This window comes from Protopterus annectens, chromosome 3.part0 (assembly GCF_019279795.1).
Source record: "Protopterus annectens isolate FY-2018-M chromosome 3.part0, PAN1.0, whole genome shotgun sequence".
Classification (NCBI taxonomy): domain Eukaryota; kingdom Metazoa; phylum Chordata; order Ceratodontiformes; family Protopteridae; genus Protopterus; species Protopterus annectens.
In genome coordinates this window covers 60,448,088-60,465,900 of record NC_056731.1, presented here as the reverse complement: position 1 = coordinate 60,465,900, position 17,813 = coordinate 60,448,088, and the positions used below count along the sequence as shown (strand labels likewise).

General features: G+C 37.7%; 1 protein-coding gene across 1 annotated transcript in view; it reads right to left on the bottom strand.

The window, feature by feature from the left end:
* The window catches only part of ELP2 (elongator acetyltransferase complex subunit 2), a 1,608,146-nt gene that overhangs the window by 620,758 nt on the left and 969,575 nt on the right, over window positions 1-17,813 (bottom strand). Inside the window, exon 12 of the mRNA XM_044065497.1 lies at window positions 9,630-9,773. Within this exon, the coding sequence (XP_043921432.1) occupies window positions 9,630-9,773 (144 nt within the window). The remainder of the gene's footprint in view (window positions 1-9,629; window positions 9,774-17,813) is intronic.

Genomic DNA, 17,813 nt, shown 5'->3' with positions numbered 1-17,813 from the left:
TATGAGCTTAGCCCATTCACTTCCATTTTCTGTATATTACACATTCTGGGTGACAGCAAGCTGGGGGGCATCTTACAGGCAGCGACGGCAGTGTGCTTGTGCCGTTACTGTCATTCGGGAAATGCAAGACTTTTTATACAGCCTACCATCCCCTATGGTTGATATTAGCACATGTCCCACCTCCCTCCTAGATATGCATGCTCCCACACATGCCTAAGAAAGATACAGAGACCAACTTGGGATTGCTAAGCCCAAATAAGCCATTTTTGTATGCAATGGTAACATAGAAGCCTCCACTTGCACAGGAGCAGGTTGGTCCAATGGGACCATCTTCTGTCTGTCCTCCCCACATAGTCTAGCTGAAGTAAGCTGCTCGTTCTCACCCGCTCCTGCCTGGTTCTTCCAGCACCTGAGTCACTATTCAGACTGGTCATATCTGAGGTGTAGTCAGGGCTTTACACACTCCATGCCACAGAGTTCACTTTCAAGCAAATGTGCATTACTGCAGAGATGATCAGTGGTGAACACGTTGGCTCACTAGCAGAATGGAAGTAAATTACTGCTTCCACTTTCTTTAAATAACTTGACACCATAAAATTAAGGTCTATACCAAATATGCCAAACTCCCATTGACATCTCTGTAGTCTCTACCTCCCCTCTATTTGTATAACTCCTCTTCAAATCTATTGAAGTATTTACTTCCATTTCGCTTACTCTCACTCCTCATTTCTCTCCTTTTCCATCTAACGTAATACAGGGTTTACTTTCTTTTTTTACACTTCTAACATCTTACAGGTGAAACCTTTAAAATTATAATTTCACTACTGCTACACCACTAATATGTCATTTTCTGGTGATACTCTTGTTATATAAGTTATTTTACCTTTTCATAAATTCTATACTATGGTAATGGGAATTTTTCCATGCAACATTTAAGGCTTTGAGCTACTATATACATATGTGTGTATGTGTGTGTGTGCATATATATATATATATATATATATATATATATATAGATATATAGATATATAGATATATATACATATATAGATATATGTGTGTGTATATATACTGGAACTTGTCTCCTTGGGTTTTGTAAATGGTACTTTGAATCATTACGTCCATTTTATTTGTACTGGAGCTTTTCTCCTTGGGTCAACGCAATTAACAAATGTCAAAATAAATAAATAAAATAATGTGGCTGTATAAAGCAGCAGCATTTGCTCATTTTATTAAACAGTATTTCCCATTGGAAGTAAGGTAATTTATTAGCATCATCTTACAGTTTGTTCATACCACTGGATTCACCATGCTAAGGTCAGCAAATCACATACTACTAACATAACACAGGAATAATACCTTTGAAAGGCAGGAGTTGTCTCCCAAGTGGTCAGAATCTATCCAGAAATGCTTATGGCAGAAAGGAATAAATATGAGCTACAGTCTCACCATGCAAGGCATTATTCCTACTACACAAAGAAACTACTTTGAAGTCCCCCCTTCACAGTTCATTATCTCACCAAGCAAGCACAACTGCATATTGCTTATGGATCACAAATTTGACTGTTCCTTTTTTGACTGAAGAAAAAAGGAGAGACACTTTGGGCGCAAATGGCAACAAATTTGTCTGAGTAGGATACACAAGTTTTAATATATTTCATATTTCAAGTGGAAAACAATGCAGAAGTCTCAGTACAGTAGAAGGACAGAGTACATTCAAATTAGCAGAAAAGCAAATGCAACAACAATGGTGCCTGGCTGCACACATTCTTATGGTACCTCATTAGATAATATTTCTGCAAAAGCAACACCTTTTCACAGTGGCAAACACTATGGTTTTCAGACAGGCTTTAGCCTGCCTTGTGCTTCTGCTTTAGTCTTGAAGCATTTTGTGGTACATATGTTAAACCGACAAAGGTTCTTATCATTGCTCATGGAAAGAGGGAACAGTTTAATAAAATGCATTTTTTTTTGTAAGAACAGTGGTGAATTTATCTTGAATTTCTGGCTGTGGATTTTTAATGCTTACACATTATGCTATGCAATTTAGATAGTAGGAATGGTAAACAAAAGTTACAGTTTAAATGCAAAGACCGAGTGTATACTGAATAAGTCACATGGTCACAGAAGCATCACAGATACTATGCAGAGCCTTAGTAGTGATAGACTGTCTGGCTTTGCTCATTTATTTACAGGCTCATAGGCTAATGACTGCAGGGGCCTTTATAAGCCTAGCCATGCATCCGAAATCTCTGACAAGTTCTGATACCCTTGATAAATGTAAGCATGGGCCTGGGAGATGAACCATTTACAAGTTATTTGTTTGCATCAGAGACATAGGTGCCAAATCAGGGATGAATTTCATGTTTTCAATCCAATTGCCCAAGTTGCACTGGAATTGGATTAGGGAGGAACACTGCTTCACATGGATGGTGAGCCTGTTCCATAGACGGGGTAGTCTCTGGGATACATACCTATCTCTCCAGCAGGTCCTATTTATATCACAGGCAAGGTTTAAGTCTTTAGAATGGGTAATTCTGGTACTGTTTGTTTTGTGGATATGCAGGAGGTCCATCAGAGTGGGGCCTGACAATGCCCTGTATGCCAGGCATAGATCTCCCCTCAAATGCCTGTAGGAGACAGACTGCAAGGATAGGGCCTTGAGGCGGTCTGCAAAGGACATATTGTGATGACCATGCCCTGGCTCAGTAATCAAGGAGCCTCAATCCTCACCACTAACACCAGGGTGGTCGTCTCCCAGAAGAGGAAAGGATAACTAATACACATAGTAAAGTACAATTTCCCTTAAGTGCACACAGAGATCACAGTCAGTTTGGGGCTGGTTGCTCCCTTGCTCACCAGGTCCCCAATAAGACTCCCCACTGGCACAGCTACAGGGTCCAGGTCTCAGCCTAACTGGGCAAGCTAAAACCTCCAGTACCCTCTCTGTCCAACCAGTGCTTCGTGTCTCTGCCAAGTAGCTGACACAACACACACACACTTTGAGATAAGTATTTATACAACTTCACAGACACTCCTGAGAAAGGCTGACACAGATTCTCCAACTGTGCCCCTTTATCCAGACTATACGGTAGTAATTACTGCCACCACCCAGTTAATATCAGCTACTCAAAGACCCTTAAAAGGGTGTCCAATTATTACTGTGCAATATTAATATCCAATGGTAGTATGACTAACAGTCAAGGCTTACTTTAGAGTGGCGTATTACAATAACGTCTATAAATATGCAATGTACTCTAGAGCCCATCTCTACACAAATCAGCCACAGGTAGAAGGCTTTAAAAATATTTAATAATAAATAATTAAAACACAAGACAAAACTACTACACCACAGAGATATCCAAGAGTTCAGAGATCACACAGAAACGTAAAATAATACAGTAGGACAGGTCTGATTTCAAAGAAAAATACCTAATTAATCTTTACTAGCTTTAACTATTCCTACAAGAAATCACAGTGCTAAAACTTACATGTGAGCTCAAGGCAGAGTGCTGGTAAGTTGGATGTCCAAAGTCAAAATGCATTCAATCTCTTGTGAGAAATAGTATTTAAACATTACTAACAAACATGTTTGCTGGGTCCCTCCCCAAATTACATCATTTTTGACACTTAGGTTTTCCCAGGCAAACAAACTGCATAATCTTAACACCTGGTCTGAGTTCTCAGGCCAGAAACTGCATTATCTGCATTATTTATATATAATCTAACACTTGCACAGAAACTTACAATAGAAGACATTTCACATGTATATTCTAACAGAAACTAGAGCAATAAAGCGCATTCCACATCTAAATTCCGGTCATAAAATTTAGCCTTAAAACAATGTGCATGAAACCTTCATCCAGCCGCACTGGAGCCGAATTGTAAAACATTAAAGAGATTCATAAGATCTTTTCAACTTAAAAAGACACATTTGAAATACTTGGCTTGGTTTTCCATACAGCAGATGGCAATGTTGCAACAATCGAAGTTCACATTTTACAGTGTTTTCTTACATTTAAAAACACAAGCCTGTATTTTACATTTATTTATATAGTTGATAGAATTATGTATCAAATTCTATTTGACTAGGCTGGCAGCCTTCGCCCATCTCTCCCCAATCATCACACATATTACTTACACCCTGTATTCTTTTAGTGAGGAACATCTGTGGACGTTCCTGTTGTTGGATATGCCTGGTTAGGTACATACCAAAGGGTGCATTGTACTCACTGATGGGTCTGATGAATAACAAATATAGTGGAACAATGACTTCCTTGGACTTAGATGCCATACCTTTGTTTATAAGTTGCGCAACATAGAATGATTTCCTCACCACTGTGGACAAGTGATGATCAAAGGCTAGATTACTAACTATGTGTGTTCCTAAGTCCCTGACTACTGGGCCAACTCTAAGGGGTGTGTTGTCAATACCACAGTTACCAGGGATGGATGACTTCCTAAAGGATATACACATTTCTTGGCATTTAGTTTTAGTCCATGGCTCTGACACCAGTAGTTTGTCTGTGTCAGCACCTCCTGGAGAACATTTGTGTCAGTGTGAGATTCAATGACAGCTCCTAATTTGCAATCAGGAGTAGTGAGTTTACCATGTGAATATCACTTAAAATGAATACGAGTATCAGGTCATTCATGGAGATCAATGGGCAGAAATTTGCTTCTTTTCAGAGAGGCCACGTATCTCATACATGTGTATTATTATTATTATCATTCAGCATTGTCATTTCAAGTTCTCTGAAAAAATTAAGCTAACAAACTTTAAAGTGTATACTTTCTTAAGAAAGGGCCTACCTGATGTGATACTTCACAGCAGTTCACTAAACAAAAGTCAAGAATTCAGAATGTTTTTGTGTGCATAGGAATTCAGAGAAAGATAACATCCACTTCACACTGCTCACAATCTTTTATAAAAATGGAGAAAAAAGAGTGAACAATCTTCGAAGAAAAAGCTGTAGTAAAAGTTACAAGGATTCTCAGCTCACTATTTTGGAGTATATGAACACTCCACGGATGGAACACACACTCTTTCCAACTCATTTATTAATAAGAAGAAGGTTGAAAGCAGATTACCTTTTTCATCTACATTTCCAATACCTGAAAGTCAACACAAAGCAAAGGAAGTGCTGGAAAGAAATCGGTATAGATAAAAGTTCTATATTGACATAAAGAGAAGATGACTTCCTGATTTCACATTGAGAGAGAGAGTAACAAGGCAAAAGTCACTGGGTAGTTTGAAACGTGTAGCTGAAATAGTCTGTAAAGTAGCCAAACCCAGACCCTGCAGAACATTCATAAACACTGTATATACTTGTACATATTAACAAGTATCCATAACTTAGCAGATGGCATCACATACATACTCAATCTACTGACTAAGCAATACCATTTTGGCAGCCCTGCTACTACATTTTCTTAGCCTCAAATACCTTAAAGCCAATTTGCCACAATGAAGCAAGCCAAAGGTCAACTCAATATTATAGGCATTAATTCTGCCCTCATACCACCTTCATTAGGATAGCAATCTGCAAATCATGATGCCTCTCCCCACAGAGTGCCACTACAGCAAGCATATAACTGGACGCGCCACTAACTCTTGGGCCTACCATAAGATCTTCAACCAATAAGACCAAGGTGGACAATGCTCAGGAATACTGGAAAAGTGAAAACTTGAGAAAAGATAATACCAAACGTTAAGGGAAAACAAGAGGAAGGAGGGAGAAAAGTCCCTCCCCAAACTGTCAGAAGTCACTTTGTGCTTTAAGACTTCTAACAAAGGTAGCCTCTCTGAAACTAAAATAGGTGAGCATAAGCAGATTTAAACTCAAGAAACTGGATCTTAAGGAGTTATAAAATCCTGCAATTCAAACCACCTTCTATCTCATAGCATGAGAATAAACTTCAGCTGCATACCTTTTAATGATGTAATTTGGGCCGCCAAAATAATTAAAGCCCCTAGATAAAGGACTTTATTATACCCTATAGAATGCGCATACATACCTACAAGAAAACATGTTAGGCAATAGTGAAAAGATGTTTTCAGTTACACAAAACGCACTCCACAGCATACAACTAACTGTAGATTAAGTAATATGACAAAGAAATTTATCCTTGCCCTGCATCTCGTTATTCCCCCATGACAGAACTGCTCCTCGGGCAAATGGCATATACATCTGAAATCCCCCTAAAAAGGTGAAGTCAGATATGATAGTAACAAACAACTACATCAAATCTCAGCATTAGCTGTTACTGTAGTCAGGTCAATTCTCAAAAAAAAAAGCAAGAGCCTCAAACCTGTCCCTGTATCAGTGAATAACTGCATGCTAAAACAAGGTAAGAGACAGATTTAGAGCGAGATCCCAATCAGGTATTCACATACTCAAAAAGAAAGCTAGACCTCGAGGTAAATTTTCAGTTAGTCATGGCATGAAATGGTGACATCACACCTGAGTATAAAGTGGCAGCTGCCTGTTGGGATATACTTAAAGCCTAAGCTAAATTCTTGGATCCACATACTAATTTCCCTTCTGAGGATCAGCTGGTTTTGGCTGACAAAAAAAGCAGGCATTAACACGAGGCTGGCAACACTTCACTGGGCAAATAATCTTTATGGCCCTTACATATTCCGCAAGGTTCTCTGTTCACAAACGATCTTGGTGAGGTATTTTTGCAGGGGCAACTGCACTTTCTGGGATGACTTCACATACGGCCTCCTATGTTTACTAATGTCTGTGGTCATCTAAACTTCTATAGCTGCAGAAAATATTCATTTAAAGTCCTCCAATTTAAACACTTATGCATGATCAACAAGGGAAAAAACTTGGCAATCTACTAGAATTAAAACAGTGTCACAAACCAGTGGTGCCTGGCAGAAGTATACAGAGAAAAGTCTTAATTGACCTGAATAAGTCTAGGCTGAAACCTCAGTTTCTTCCCAAGGTCGAGAGAACTTTTAAAATTATTTAAGAGCAAGCGTTAGTGGAGACTCTCACTGATTGCACCTGTGGCTTTTCGGTAACATTCTGAGAAGGATGCAGTAGAACAATAAGCACCCTCAGGATGACTGTCATATGCAAAGTGGTGGAACATCTGTTGGGCACCTAACAAAGTCAACTTCTTCAGCTTTTTCAGAGATACATAGGCACCAAAACACCTAACTGTTCTTGCATGCCATGCTTAACTGGTCTATTATTTCTACTTCTGTCTTTGACATTGGGTGGATAAGGCATTCATTGACCACTCCAGCAAATCTATCCTGCTATCCAACTTCCAAAACTTTCCCCCCATGCATCCAGCTTTTTCTGGATAGGATACTACCTAGGAAGTACAACAGGGTTCAATGACCCAACACATGTCCATGAAGACTGTACAGGCAAAGGGAAGGCAGGTTTTTCACAGTAGCTCAGCAAGATAACAGCCTAAATGAGAGGTAGGATCCACAGGTGAAAGATGATTTCTTAGCCAATCCAGAAGTCCATCTGTACTTCTTTTCATCTTCAGTTGTCTATACCAACATGCAAAACAACAGTATCATGACCACATTAAAAATATTTTTGCTGAAATTAACTCATTTTTTAAATTGTAAATATAATGAAGGAAGAGTACCTAGAACATCTACTCACATTAGAGTTACTCAAACCAGATGCCCAGTTTGTGGTGGGCTCCAAACAACATACAAGACAGAACCCTAAATGCAGGAGCTAAAGGAAATGTTACTCTACCAGTTTATTTACTTTTTTTAAAATCTAACAAGGTTCATGATTCAATTTCTGTATTAGTAAAATTATAGCTGGAGCATTTCTCCCAGGGCCTCTGCTGAAAACAGGCTCTGTGGAACCTAGTCGGACATTCCTGGTCAACAAATGATAAATAAATAAATAAAATATAGTTGGCAAAGGGAAACCTAATCTGTTTGTGGCAACTCTTAGCAGCATTTTCAGCAACAGAAATATTCTGCCTTCAAAATCTTACTTATGATCACATATCATGACTCCTGACTAAGCTGGTATGCAACAATTCTGTTATAATACAAAGGATAACCAGAGCAAGCAAGATCAGGTTTCAGACAATTACCTTCCTTTAATCAGCTGAAGTACTGGGCTTGATGCTTTTGTTGGAGTAGGGTCTCTTGACGAGAAAGGGAATATCTTTTCTAGACATGGACATAGCATCACTGCAGTTATGCATGCATATTAAGCCCATGCTTGACTGATAAGGAAATGGCTACAGGTGGTGATATACCCATTTTCTATGCTACAAGGCACCCTCACAGCACATCCTCAGTGGGTTCTTATCTGCCAACCTACTGGATTCCTTGCTCTGTTCTAGAATTTAAGCCACCAGTAGTATAATCAGATTGCTCTATTTTTCCAGCAAACATAGGGGCTGGATTTGTCCATTTCTAGAGATTTAGTGCTCCAACTTCAGGTTTGTGATATCCACCTCCACCTGCATTCAAAACACATGATTTTTTCCCCCACACCACAGCTATCAGCTGTCATCATTTCCTCTATTTGTTCACTGGCTCTACCAGACCTGTCATAGCCTCCCTCCAGGCTCAACCCCACCCAAGTCCAACATCAGTGAGGGTGCTGGTGCATTATAATACTGCTGCCAGGGAGTGTGCCCCAACTCCTGAAATCATAAGTCAGTCTTGTGAGCTCAGCAAACACATACATTCGGAGGTATAAGCAAACCTCCATGCATTTGCAACCTACAGACTAATTAGCACACCACTAATATTTTATGGAGCATACCAGGCTCATAACACTGCTTTACTGCAGCAAGCATAGCCACCCCCCCCCCCAGAATGGGCAAACTTTTTCAGATGCTTACCCCTACCCTTCCAGAGCCCATGCTGTTAATCAAACATGTCTTAGCTGGGGCGTACAGCTAAAGCTAATGGATCTTTGAGGAAACTCTTGCCTTACTTGCTGAAGAGGCTTTATTCCTACCTATTGATTTTATTTTTTTTCGTTTTGACAGGTATTACAAAAGTTTTGATATCTATCACATTACCACATAAATGATGACAATTTTTGAATTCAGCTTTGTAAGGTATATGTGTATGTTTCTGCCCAGAAAAAGGAATTCACATAATGCAAGTTATATTTATCTTTCTGCCTACAAAAGGGAATTACTACTGTACAAGGCATGTTTTATGTTTCTGCCTACAAAACAGAAAAAACGTGCATACAGATGAAACATGACTTTCAGTCGTACATGCATGTTTTTCCTAACTGCAGGCTGCAGTGTTCTTCAGGCACATGGTATGGATTTTCAAGTAGCAGACTACAGCAGACCAGTACATCTAAAACTGATCATAAAAAGTGGGAAGCAAGCCTCCCATACCCCGATGAAAGGTGCTTCATCCTCTGTACCCCTTAATTAATGTAGCATTCTTCAAGGTCATACAACTTCATGTACTTAGGAAGCTTCAATGAAATTGTCCACTGATACAGGAGAGCTTGACATAGTTTACCATTTACTGTTTTACAGATATTTTCCCACACATTAAATTATAGAGCAATGATTCTGCATACTCAAGATATAATAAATACTTCAAATGTTCTAGTATGAAATTAATACTGAAAAATCATGTTTTCACTTACCTTGCCTTTCCTTCGCCATGGGGAAAACAGTCTGGTTGTTTGGTCTAAACCAACACTCACTATAAACTCTCCTTCTGGATCCCAGCATACATCCTGAACACTGTTAAAATGCCCTGATACTACCACATGAGGGCTCCAGATAGGCTAAAATGAGAAAACAATATACAAGTGTAGTGAAAAGCTTGCACATTTTAGTGCAGGGAAGATCATATTTATTCAAACATGCATAAAACAATTAAGAACTATAATTGTTGCATTAAATTTAAGCATTGGGATTATGCTCATAAAAATGAGTTGCTCAAATTGAACTACAAAAGGTAAAAAAATGATTTTAACAGCCTCAAAAAATAAGCTTTACACAGATCATTTATCATTCCACAAAGAATTGAAATTATACCCCAAAAGGCGTGCACTGATTTTTGGAGGTACAAACTGTTAATCAAAGCAAGCTGGAAGCTGATAGTTTATGACTGTAAAGTTCCACAGTCATTTTTGGAAAAATTAAATCATTCCTGCAAGCAGTCTGGCTCTACAAATTTATGTTAACTAAACTTTTGGTGTTGTGTAATGCTCCATTTCTCAGATGTGGACCCAAGTCACAGTTCCAACTTCTCTGGAACTTAAATACCCACAAAGAACTGGGAAAAAATGTATCTTATTCCTTCATTTACATAGTTTATAAAGACCATTACTGTTGTGGGTCAAAAATGTGTAACATTAAGATGAAAACAAATAAAATAAGAAGAGAATGTAAGTACAGAATACAATTTATTAAAAGAGAAATATTAACCTATGTTCTATGATAAATTTATTTTGTCCGTTTAATGAATGTTAGTAATGAATACAGCCAAGAACTGATGTAGATAATCGTATAAGTACGTTTTATTTTTAGTGTGTTTGCTTCTGTATGTAAAATTTCAATAAAAATATAAAAATATAAACAGAATGACACAGCGCTAGACTAATTTCTCATCTCATCAGCAGCTTGTCCTACAACTGAATGCATTATCTCCAGTATGTATACCAGCTGTACTGCTGAAGGGTAAGCCTTGGTCTTGTTAGACAAATGTGTTAGCCAGGTACATGCCAGTGCTTTCAATGGACAGTCTAAAAACAGCACAGACACGCAATGTTATCACTGCAGGCCCTGGACTTCATGATGCTCCGTAGAAGCAGTCTTTCAGGGGGCTTTCTACCAATCATAGGTTAAGCACCACCTTGTACCATCGACTCATGCCTGAGCAAAGGAAGCTAGGTCACACACCACATTAAAACTCTAGGATGAATACCTACATTTTCATGACCATCTTCTGCATACAGAGGCATGAATCCAACAAAAAGGGTTCAAAAATAGTACTTCTAAGGACCACGTACATGTCTTACTATTTGCCTTGTATAACTTCATATGAAGGTGGATACCACATACAAATTCACTGCCCTTTTCACCTTGAGTACCTGTAAGTTAAATTAAATATTTACAAAGGGAACTTGGGGGAAGTACTCTTCCTATCTGTTGATGGAACAGGACTCAAGTTATGTAGCAGAGGAATTAACCATCACTCATAGGTTCAAAGATAAGTATTAAGCTGTTGCTCTTGTGGGTCATTATAAGACTAGACAAGTTCCCTTTTGTACTTTGAATTACAGGTTCATAGGTAAGTACCAAGCCTAAGTATCAGGCTTACTATATTTTATTCATTATGCATCTAAGCATTCTGCCCCACAGCTGCAATGACTTCTAAACATGAACAGTTATACGATGACTCCGTGGATATTTGTACAGAAGCAGACTGTGCATTGAATTGTATATGAGGTTCTATCATGACTGTATATCTACTCTACAAGAGCAGGCATACCCAGTACACATAAATGTCTCCTTTCTTTTTGTTGCACGGGTGTCACAAAAATAATTCATTGACCTGCCCAGGCATTCTTTTACTCTCCATCGAAGAGCTAAGCCCAAGGAGGGGGTTCCATATAAACGAGTCAGAGTCTTCACTAACAGCTCTGCAGTAGCTGACTTGCTGCAAAAGCTTCTGTTTTGAAACCCTGGACTTATAGAGGTCATGGGGGAGGGACTACGTAAGTAGTCAGGCTTTGTGATGCATAGTATTTGAAAGGATCTATTGTCCCTGATTTCACAGAACATCCCTGATTCTGGCTCATACTTTTTGACATCTCTCATAAAATTACTGATTTTCTGGTAAATTGCTGAGGATTACAGTCAGTCAGTAATGTCAATCATTACAGTATTACTCTTCTTATTGTTGAAACAATCCGTGTTGATAGAAAAACTTGCTCTATTTACCTTTTTAAGTAAATTAGAATAATATTTAAAACCAGTCCTTGATACATACATATACACACACACACACACACACACACACACACACACACACACACACACACACATATGGTTACAGTCTGAAGCATCAAATACTCATATGAGCACATGTTTTTTTCAGGCTGTAAATAACAGCTAATGCTAATATGAGCCATGATTTTCAATGAAGTTTTTGCCACCAGTGTTTTGTATGGGATCATAGTGCAACAGGGAAAGGGCTACTGTGCAATGTCAAGATTGGTACATATAATTAGGAGGGAAGGAAGTGTCCCCCTGCAAAAAATGATGTTTAATTTTTGTTTTCAATCATTTTAAAGTTGACCTAAAATGATTATTTTGATGGTTGGCATTTAGACTGTTTGGCATTTGATGACATATTCGTGTGTTTGTGTGTGTGTACACATCTATACTGATTTACTCTCAAAATGTGGAAAGGTACTTACACGAAACTGGGATGGTCGAATGCTTATTTTCTATTTTTTGTAATGCCGTTCTGAGAAAGTTCAAATTCACATTAGCGAATCATAGTGTACATTTGCTAATTATGAGATCAATGTTCTGATTGGAGATCACACTATAGTGGGGATCAAGAAATTTACCCTTTTCCTCACTGTACTGTAGTGCAATCTCAGAGCTTTGCAGGGGGTGTGGGGGTGCAGATCTCCAAATGGGGGGGGTGCACGGTGGCTTGCCCCCCCCCCCCGCAAAACTGAAAAAACTTGTGCTGTAGATGTACAATTCCTACAGCAGCTTCAGCACAACTGCCTGAGAGTGTGATGTCACCTCCTGACATTTCGAATATGTTCGAATGCGGATGTTGAGGAGATGACTTCCAACATTCTGTAAAAGTGACATTACCAAATTCGACATGTCAGTTCAGGCAAGTGAATAGATTTTTTTTTTTGTGACTTTCAACATTTTGATAGTAAACCTCTACATATATATATATATATATATATATAGATATATAGATATATATATATATATATATATATATATATAGAGAGAGAAAGAGAGAGAGACATTCTTTTCAATTAAAACATGAATATCTCCTTGATTCCTGTTTCATGGCCATGTGAATACGTGCCCATTACAAAAATCCATACAGTCCCTTAGCAACTTCCTTGTCTTAATCTGCTGTAATTTTGTATCATATAGGGATACCTTAGAATATACATCTGCCCGTTTGTTAGCATACAATTCAGTTTTATTCATTATTTCCACGTCTTTCTGTTGTTTCTCTATTGTTTTAATAAATTCCCTCTCCTTTGGCTCAAAATATTCCATTAATAATTTTATGCAACTGAAACTCGCCTCCAAATTCAATTGTTGCCATCTTTTCATCTGCTCAGGTTGTGTATTAGCCCAAATGGAGGCATTGCCATTGTAGTCTCTTCATTTCACAGAGGTTGTTCTTCAGTTCAGGCCCCATACACACACACACACACACACACACTCTAGCCTGTATTGCACCTCCCCCTCAGGCTTTTAACATGGCCTAGCTAGCCAAGACTCCACTGATAAGTTTAGAGGAACTGACTTCATTATTCTGGGGGCCAGTAGGCTGCCAGGAACCACAGAGAATATAGGGTTTTAAATGAACTGAGATACATCCTACAGCTTTCTTACATTTTTTATTCCAATGATGGCCTAAATATAAACATCACAACTAAGGAAATGAATTTAAACAAATTTTTATTTTCAAAGACAAATAAGTTGTGTCTAAAGCTTAATGTTCAAAGCCAACAAAAACAGTATTTCTCCAATAAACTGACAAGGCAAATTCTTGCAAGAATACATTAAGTCTTAACTGAGAATAGTGCTCGACTTCCTACCAGTCCAAAAAAGACAATCACCTTCTGTGTACCTCCCTCTGTTGTTAGACTGGGATGAAAGTAAAAACATAAATGGACACAGGCATATATATATATATATATATATATATATATATATATATATATATATATATATATATATATGCATACATATATATATATATATATATATATATATGATAAATATATATATGATATATATCAGCTAAAGGTCTGAGAGAAGAAACCAAAATACATGGACAAAATCCACATAGATGCAGGAGACTCCAGAAAGAAGGTATCACAACTAAAAACTCAACCAGTGGACCAAGCAATATTAGATGGCAACACTACACGATGTGACAATCTGCCAAAGATTAGTTTCTATCACACACATCCTGCCAGACTGCTACAGACAGCAGCTTACTGAGTACAATGCTGCTGTCTTACTATAATGGAAAGTGAACAAATTATGGCCAAGTTGTTACTTTTAGACACTCTGCAACCGCTCCACCATGTATAGTCATTTTCATCACAATCTCTCCATGCTCATTAATTACAGCAACTTTATTGATTATGCTTTTCAGAAATCTGGCTGCATTACAAATAGACACAGTAAAGCATTTCACACAAATACACACAACTTCTACAAATTCAAAATAATGACTGATTAACTTGAATAAATGACAACACTGTCAATCACCACTTCAACTCCAGACATCCACTGCACCCAGCAGTTAAAGCCAACGTTATGGACTGTACACACCTCATATATCGGAATTAATTTGCCACTGTAATTTCAACCCCCCACACACGCGCACACACACACACACATTCACAGAAGTGACCATCAATTACAACTTGTTTTACCGTGGCTGTACAACTCAGATGTTAGAATAAACATCATCATGATCTACAAGGAACAGACCAAAATATGAGGCAAAAAAATCCCCAGAAATATTCTGCAAAATCTGTGATAGTTAAGAGTATTTATCCCCCCACACACACACACAGAAAAGGGCACACAGCTACACAGATGCACAGATGAAACCATCAATTACAACCACAGATACGTTACATATTTAGAAAGTTGATAGAATAACGGGCTTGCCATGCTTTTTCTGAAAGCCAGCAAGTCTGAAACTCAAATATCTGTTATTTAGTAACTAAAATTCTCACTTACTTGCCAGAGCACCAACATTTGTACAATAAAACAGATCAAAATATGAGATAAATTGAGGAGAGTTGAAAACTTATATGCCCCTCCCTACAATACCTCTCAACTTCTACGCTCAAATATTTTAGGCAAAGCCAACAGTTTTTAAATATAACAATTCACTTACAAAAGTTAATAGAGAAAGAAGTTTTTTTTACCAATCTGCATTTTCTGAAGAATAAGTAGCATGCAATTATAATGTCTGGTTTTACTGATGGATATACTAGAAAATAAATTTTTTGAGGAACAGAGCACAACTAACATGGCAAAGTCAGGGTTAGTTGAGAGCAGCTATATCCTCCACATACATAGATTACACACATCCACATGACCATCAATTACATCTGCCTATATGTCATGACTGTACATTTCAGAAGTTTGAGTAAGATGAATGTATAAACACACAAAAACTGCCACACACAGAACTATATCTTTTCACCTCATTACTGTCAGAATACACTGACAACCATCACCCCCACAAACACACTCTTCTCAACCTCTTAGCTGAAGAATCAGTTAGAAAGCTGAAAATAATAGGAGGCAATGGACCAAAGTCAGGAACAGATCTTGTCCTAATAGATGTAGAAAAATTGATAGAAAAATATGTTTTGCGTTAATATGCCTTTTCTGAAGGCTAATATGTCTGAAATTCAAATGCCTGCCATCATTTAACGACTGTGGTCTTCACTTGACTTGCCAAAAAAAAAAAAAAAGCAATATGGACAACAAGGAACAGGCCAAAATATAAGGTGAAATCAGAGATATGTAGTAAAATCACAACTGTTGAGAACGTCTTTGCCCCCCACACATATAGACATACACTGCATACAAACACCACACCCACAGATGTGACCAACAATTACAACCACTAGTACAACTGTGATGCACACTTTAGAAGTTTGACTGCAATCATGCAGAAATAACTACCACACAGAAACATATCTTCTCAGTTTAATGTTGTCAAAAAGTTACTGCAGCCCTCCCTCTACATCTTTTAACCTCTTAGCACAAGAATCAATGATAAAAACTAAAAGTAATGAGGACAAAGAACCAAAAATCAGACACCAATATTACCTCTATATGCTTACAAAGTTGCTAGAATAATGAAATTTGCATTAGTATGCTTTCACTCAATTCTAGTAAGTCTAAACTCAAAGATATGTGATTATTTAGTGACTGCAATCCTCAATGATTTGCCAAAAGAATGAAAACATTTACCAAAAGTGAGGAACTTGAAGATCTTGTCAATGGAAATGGATAGCAAAATGCAAGCAGTAAAAATGTTTTAGTCCCTTTAGTTTTATACATAGGTCAGGCATATTTTTATCATCCAGAGGAGAAGTTGTGAATAGTAATTAATAAAGAGTTGAATGGTTTTATCTGGGAGGGGATGAGGGCAAGAGACAAGTGGGATAAGTTGACCCTTCCAAAAGAGCAAGGAGGGTTAGGATTACCTGGTTTGAAGGGATATTTTACAGCTACACATTTAAGGCTTTAGTGCATAACACAAGGAGAAAGCTACAGTTCCAAGTGGAAAGGGCTGAAGATGAAGCAGGGGGAAATTCAAGAAATAAGGAAAGAGTGGTATTTTGGATGCAGATCTTTAAGGAGAGTAACAGTTATACAGAATATTATATTCATACACTAGCACAAAGTATATTAAAAACTAACCAAACACAGGGATGGAGAAAGAAGATTCTACCAATAAGGATGACTGCAATTAGGGGTACAGAGAATATACAAGATGGAGCTAGAATTTACTGAAGGAACCTGGCAAAGAAACCAAGGAATTGTGAACAAATAATTACAGATGGAAAGGTAACAGAATAGTAAGAGGCCAATAAGTCATTTGGACTGCAGGCTACAGATTGTCTTTCCTATCATTAAATGATACATCATAGGCAAAGAGAAAAGGATAGGGGAATCCAAAGTGAAAAAAACTGCACTTGCTGAGATTTTAGATGAACCTAGAACAGAAGCATATAAAATAATGAATGATAACTATAAGCATCAATCAGAGGAGGTCAGAAAAGACTGAGAATAGAGATTAAATGAGCAATTTAAAAAGAAACAATGGGAGGACATAGGATGTTTGCCTGGAAGTGTTTCATAGGTACTTTTATACCCCAAGCAAACTCCAAAGGATTTTTCCACAGGTAGATGGCAAATGTTGGAGATGTAATAGGGAAGAAAGTGGTACCTGGCAGCATATGTTTTCAGAGTATAATGAGTTGGTAAACTTTAACAATTCCTGTCAGGAATACTGGGCAAGCACACGAGTGTAACTAAGGAAATTATTTTTTTGAGCTGGGAGAAGGGATCTGAATGGTCTAAACACAATAAGGCATTGTAAAGTTAAATTCTGGTGGCTGCCAAAAAAGCAATTACTAGGAAAAGGAAATCAAAGTCTAAACCAGCCATAACTGAAGTAGTGAAGACTGTAACAGAGATAAAAGAATAGGAAGTGGGATCTTTAGAAAAGGATAGCAGTAAAGTACTTGGAAAAATGGGAATTGTGGGCATAATCCATGCAGAAAATGTTCTATGAGGCTTAAAAGAAGGCAGAAATTGAACATTTTATGTAATGTTGAACTGACTGTATTGTTTAAAACAATATACATGGTGCATAATGTTTGTAAATGTGAACTTGTTAATATGGTTTGATTACTTTTATATGAATGTAAGTTTGTCTACATGTGAACATGTTAACATGGTTTGTTTTTTTCTATATAAATGTATGCTTGCCTATGTTTTAAGTGCCAATTCAATAAAGGTGTTTAAAAAACAAAAACATCATCTAGAAGACAAAA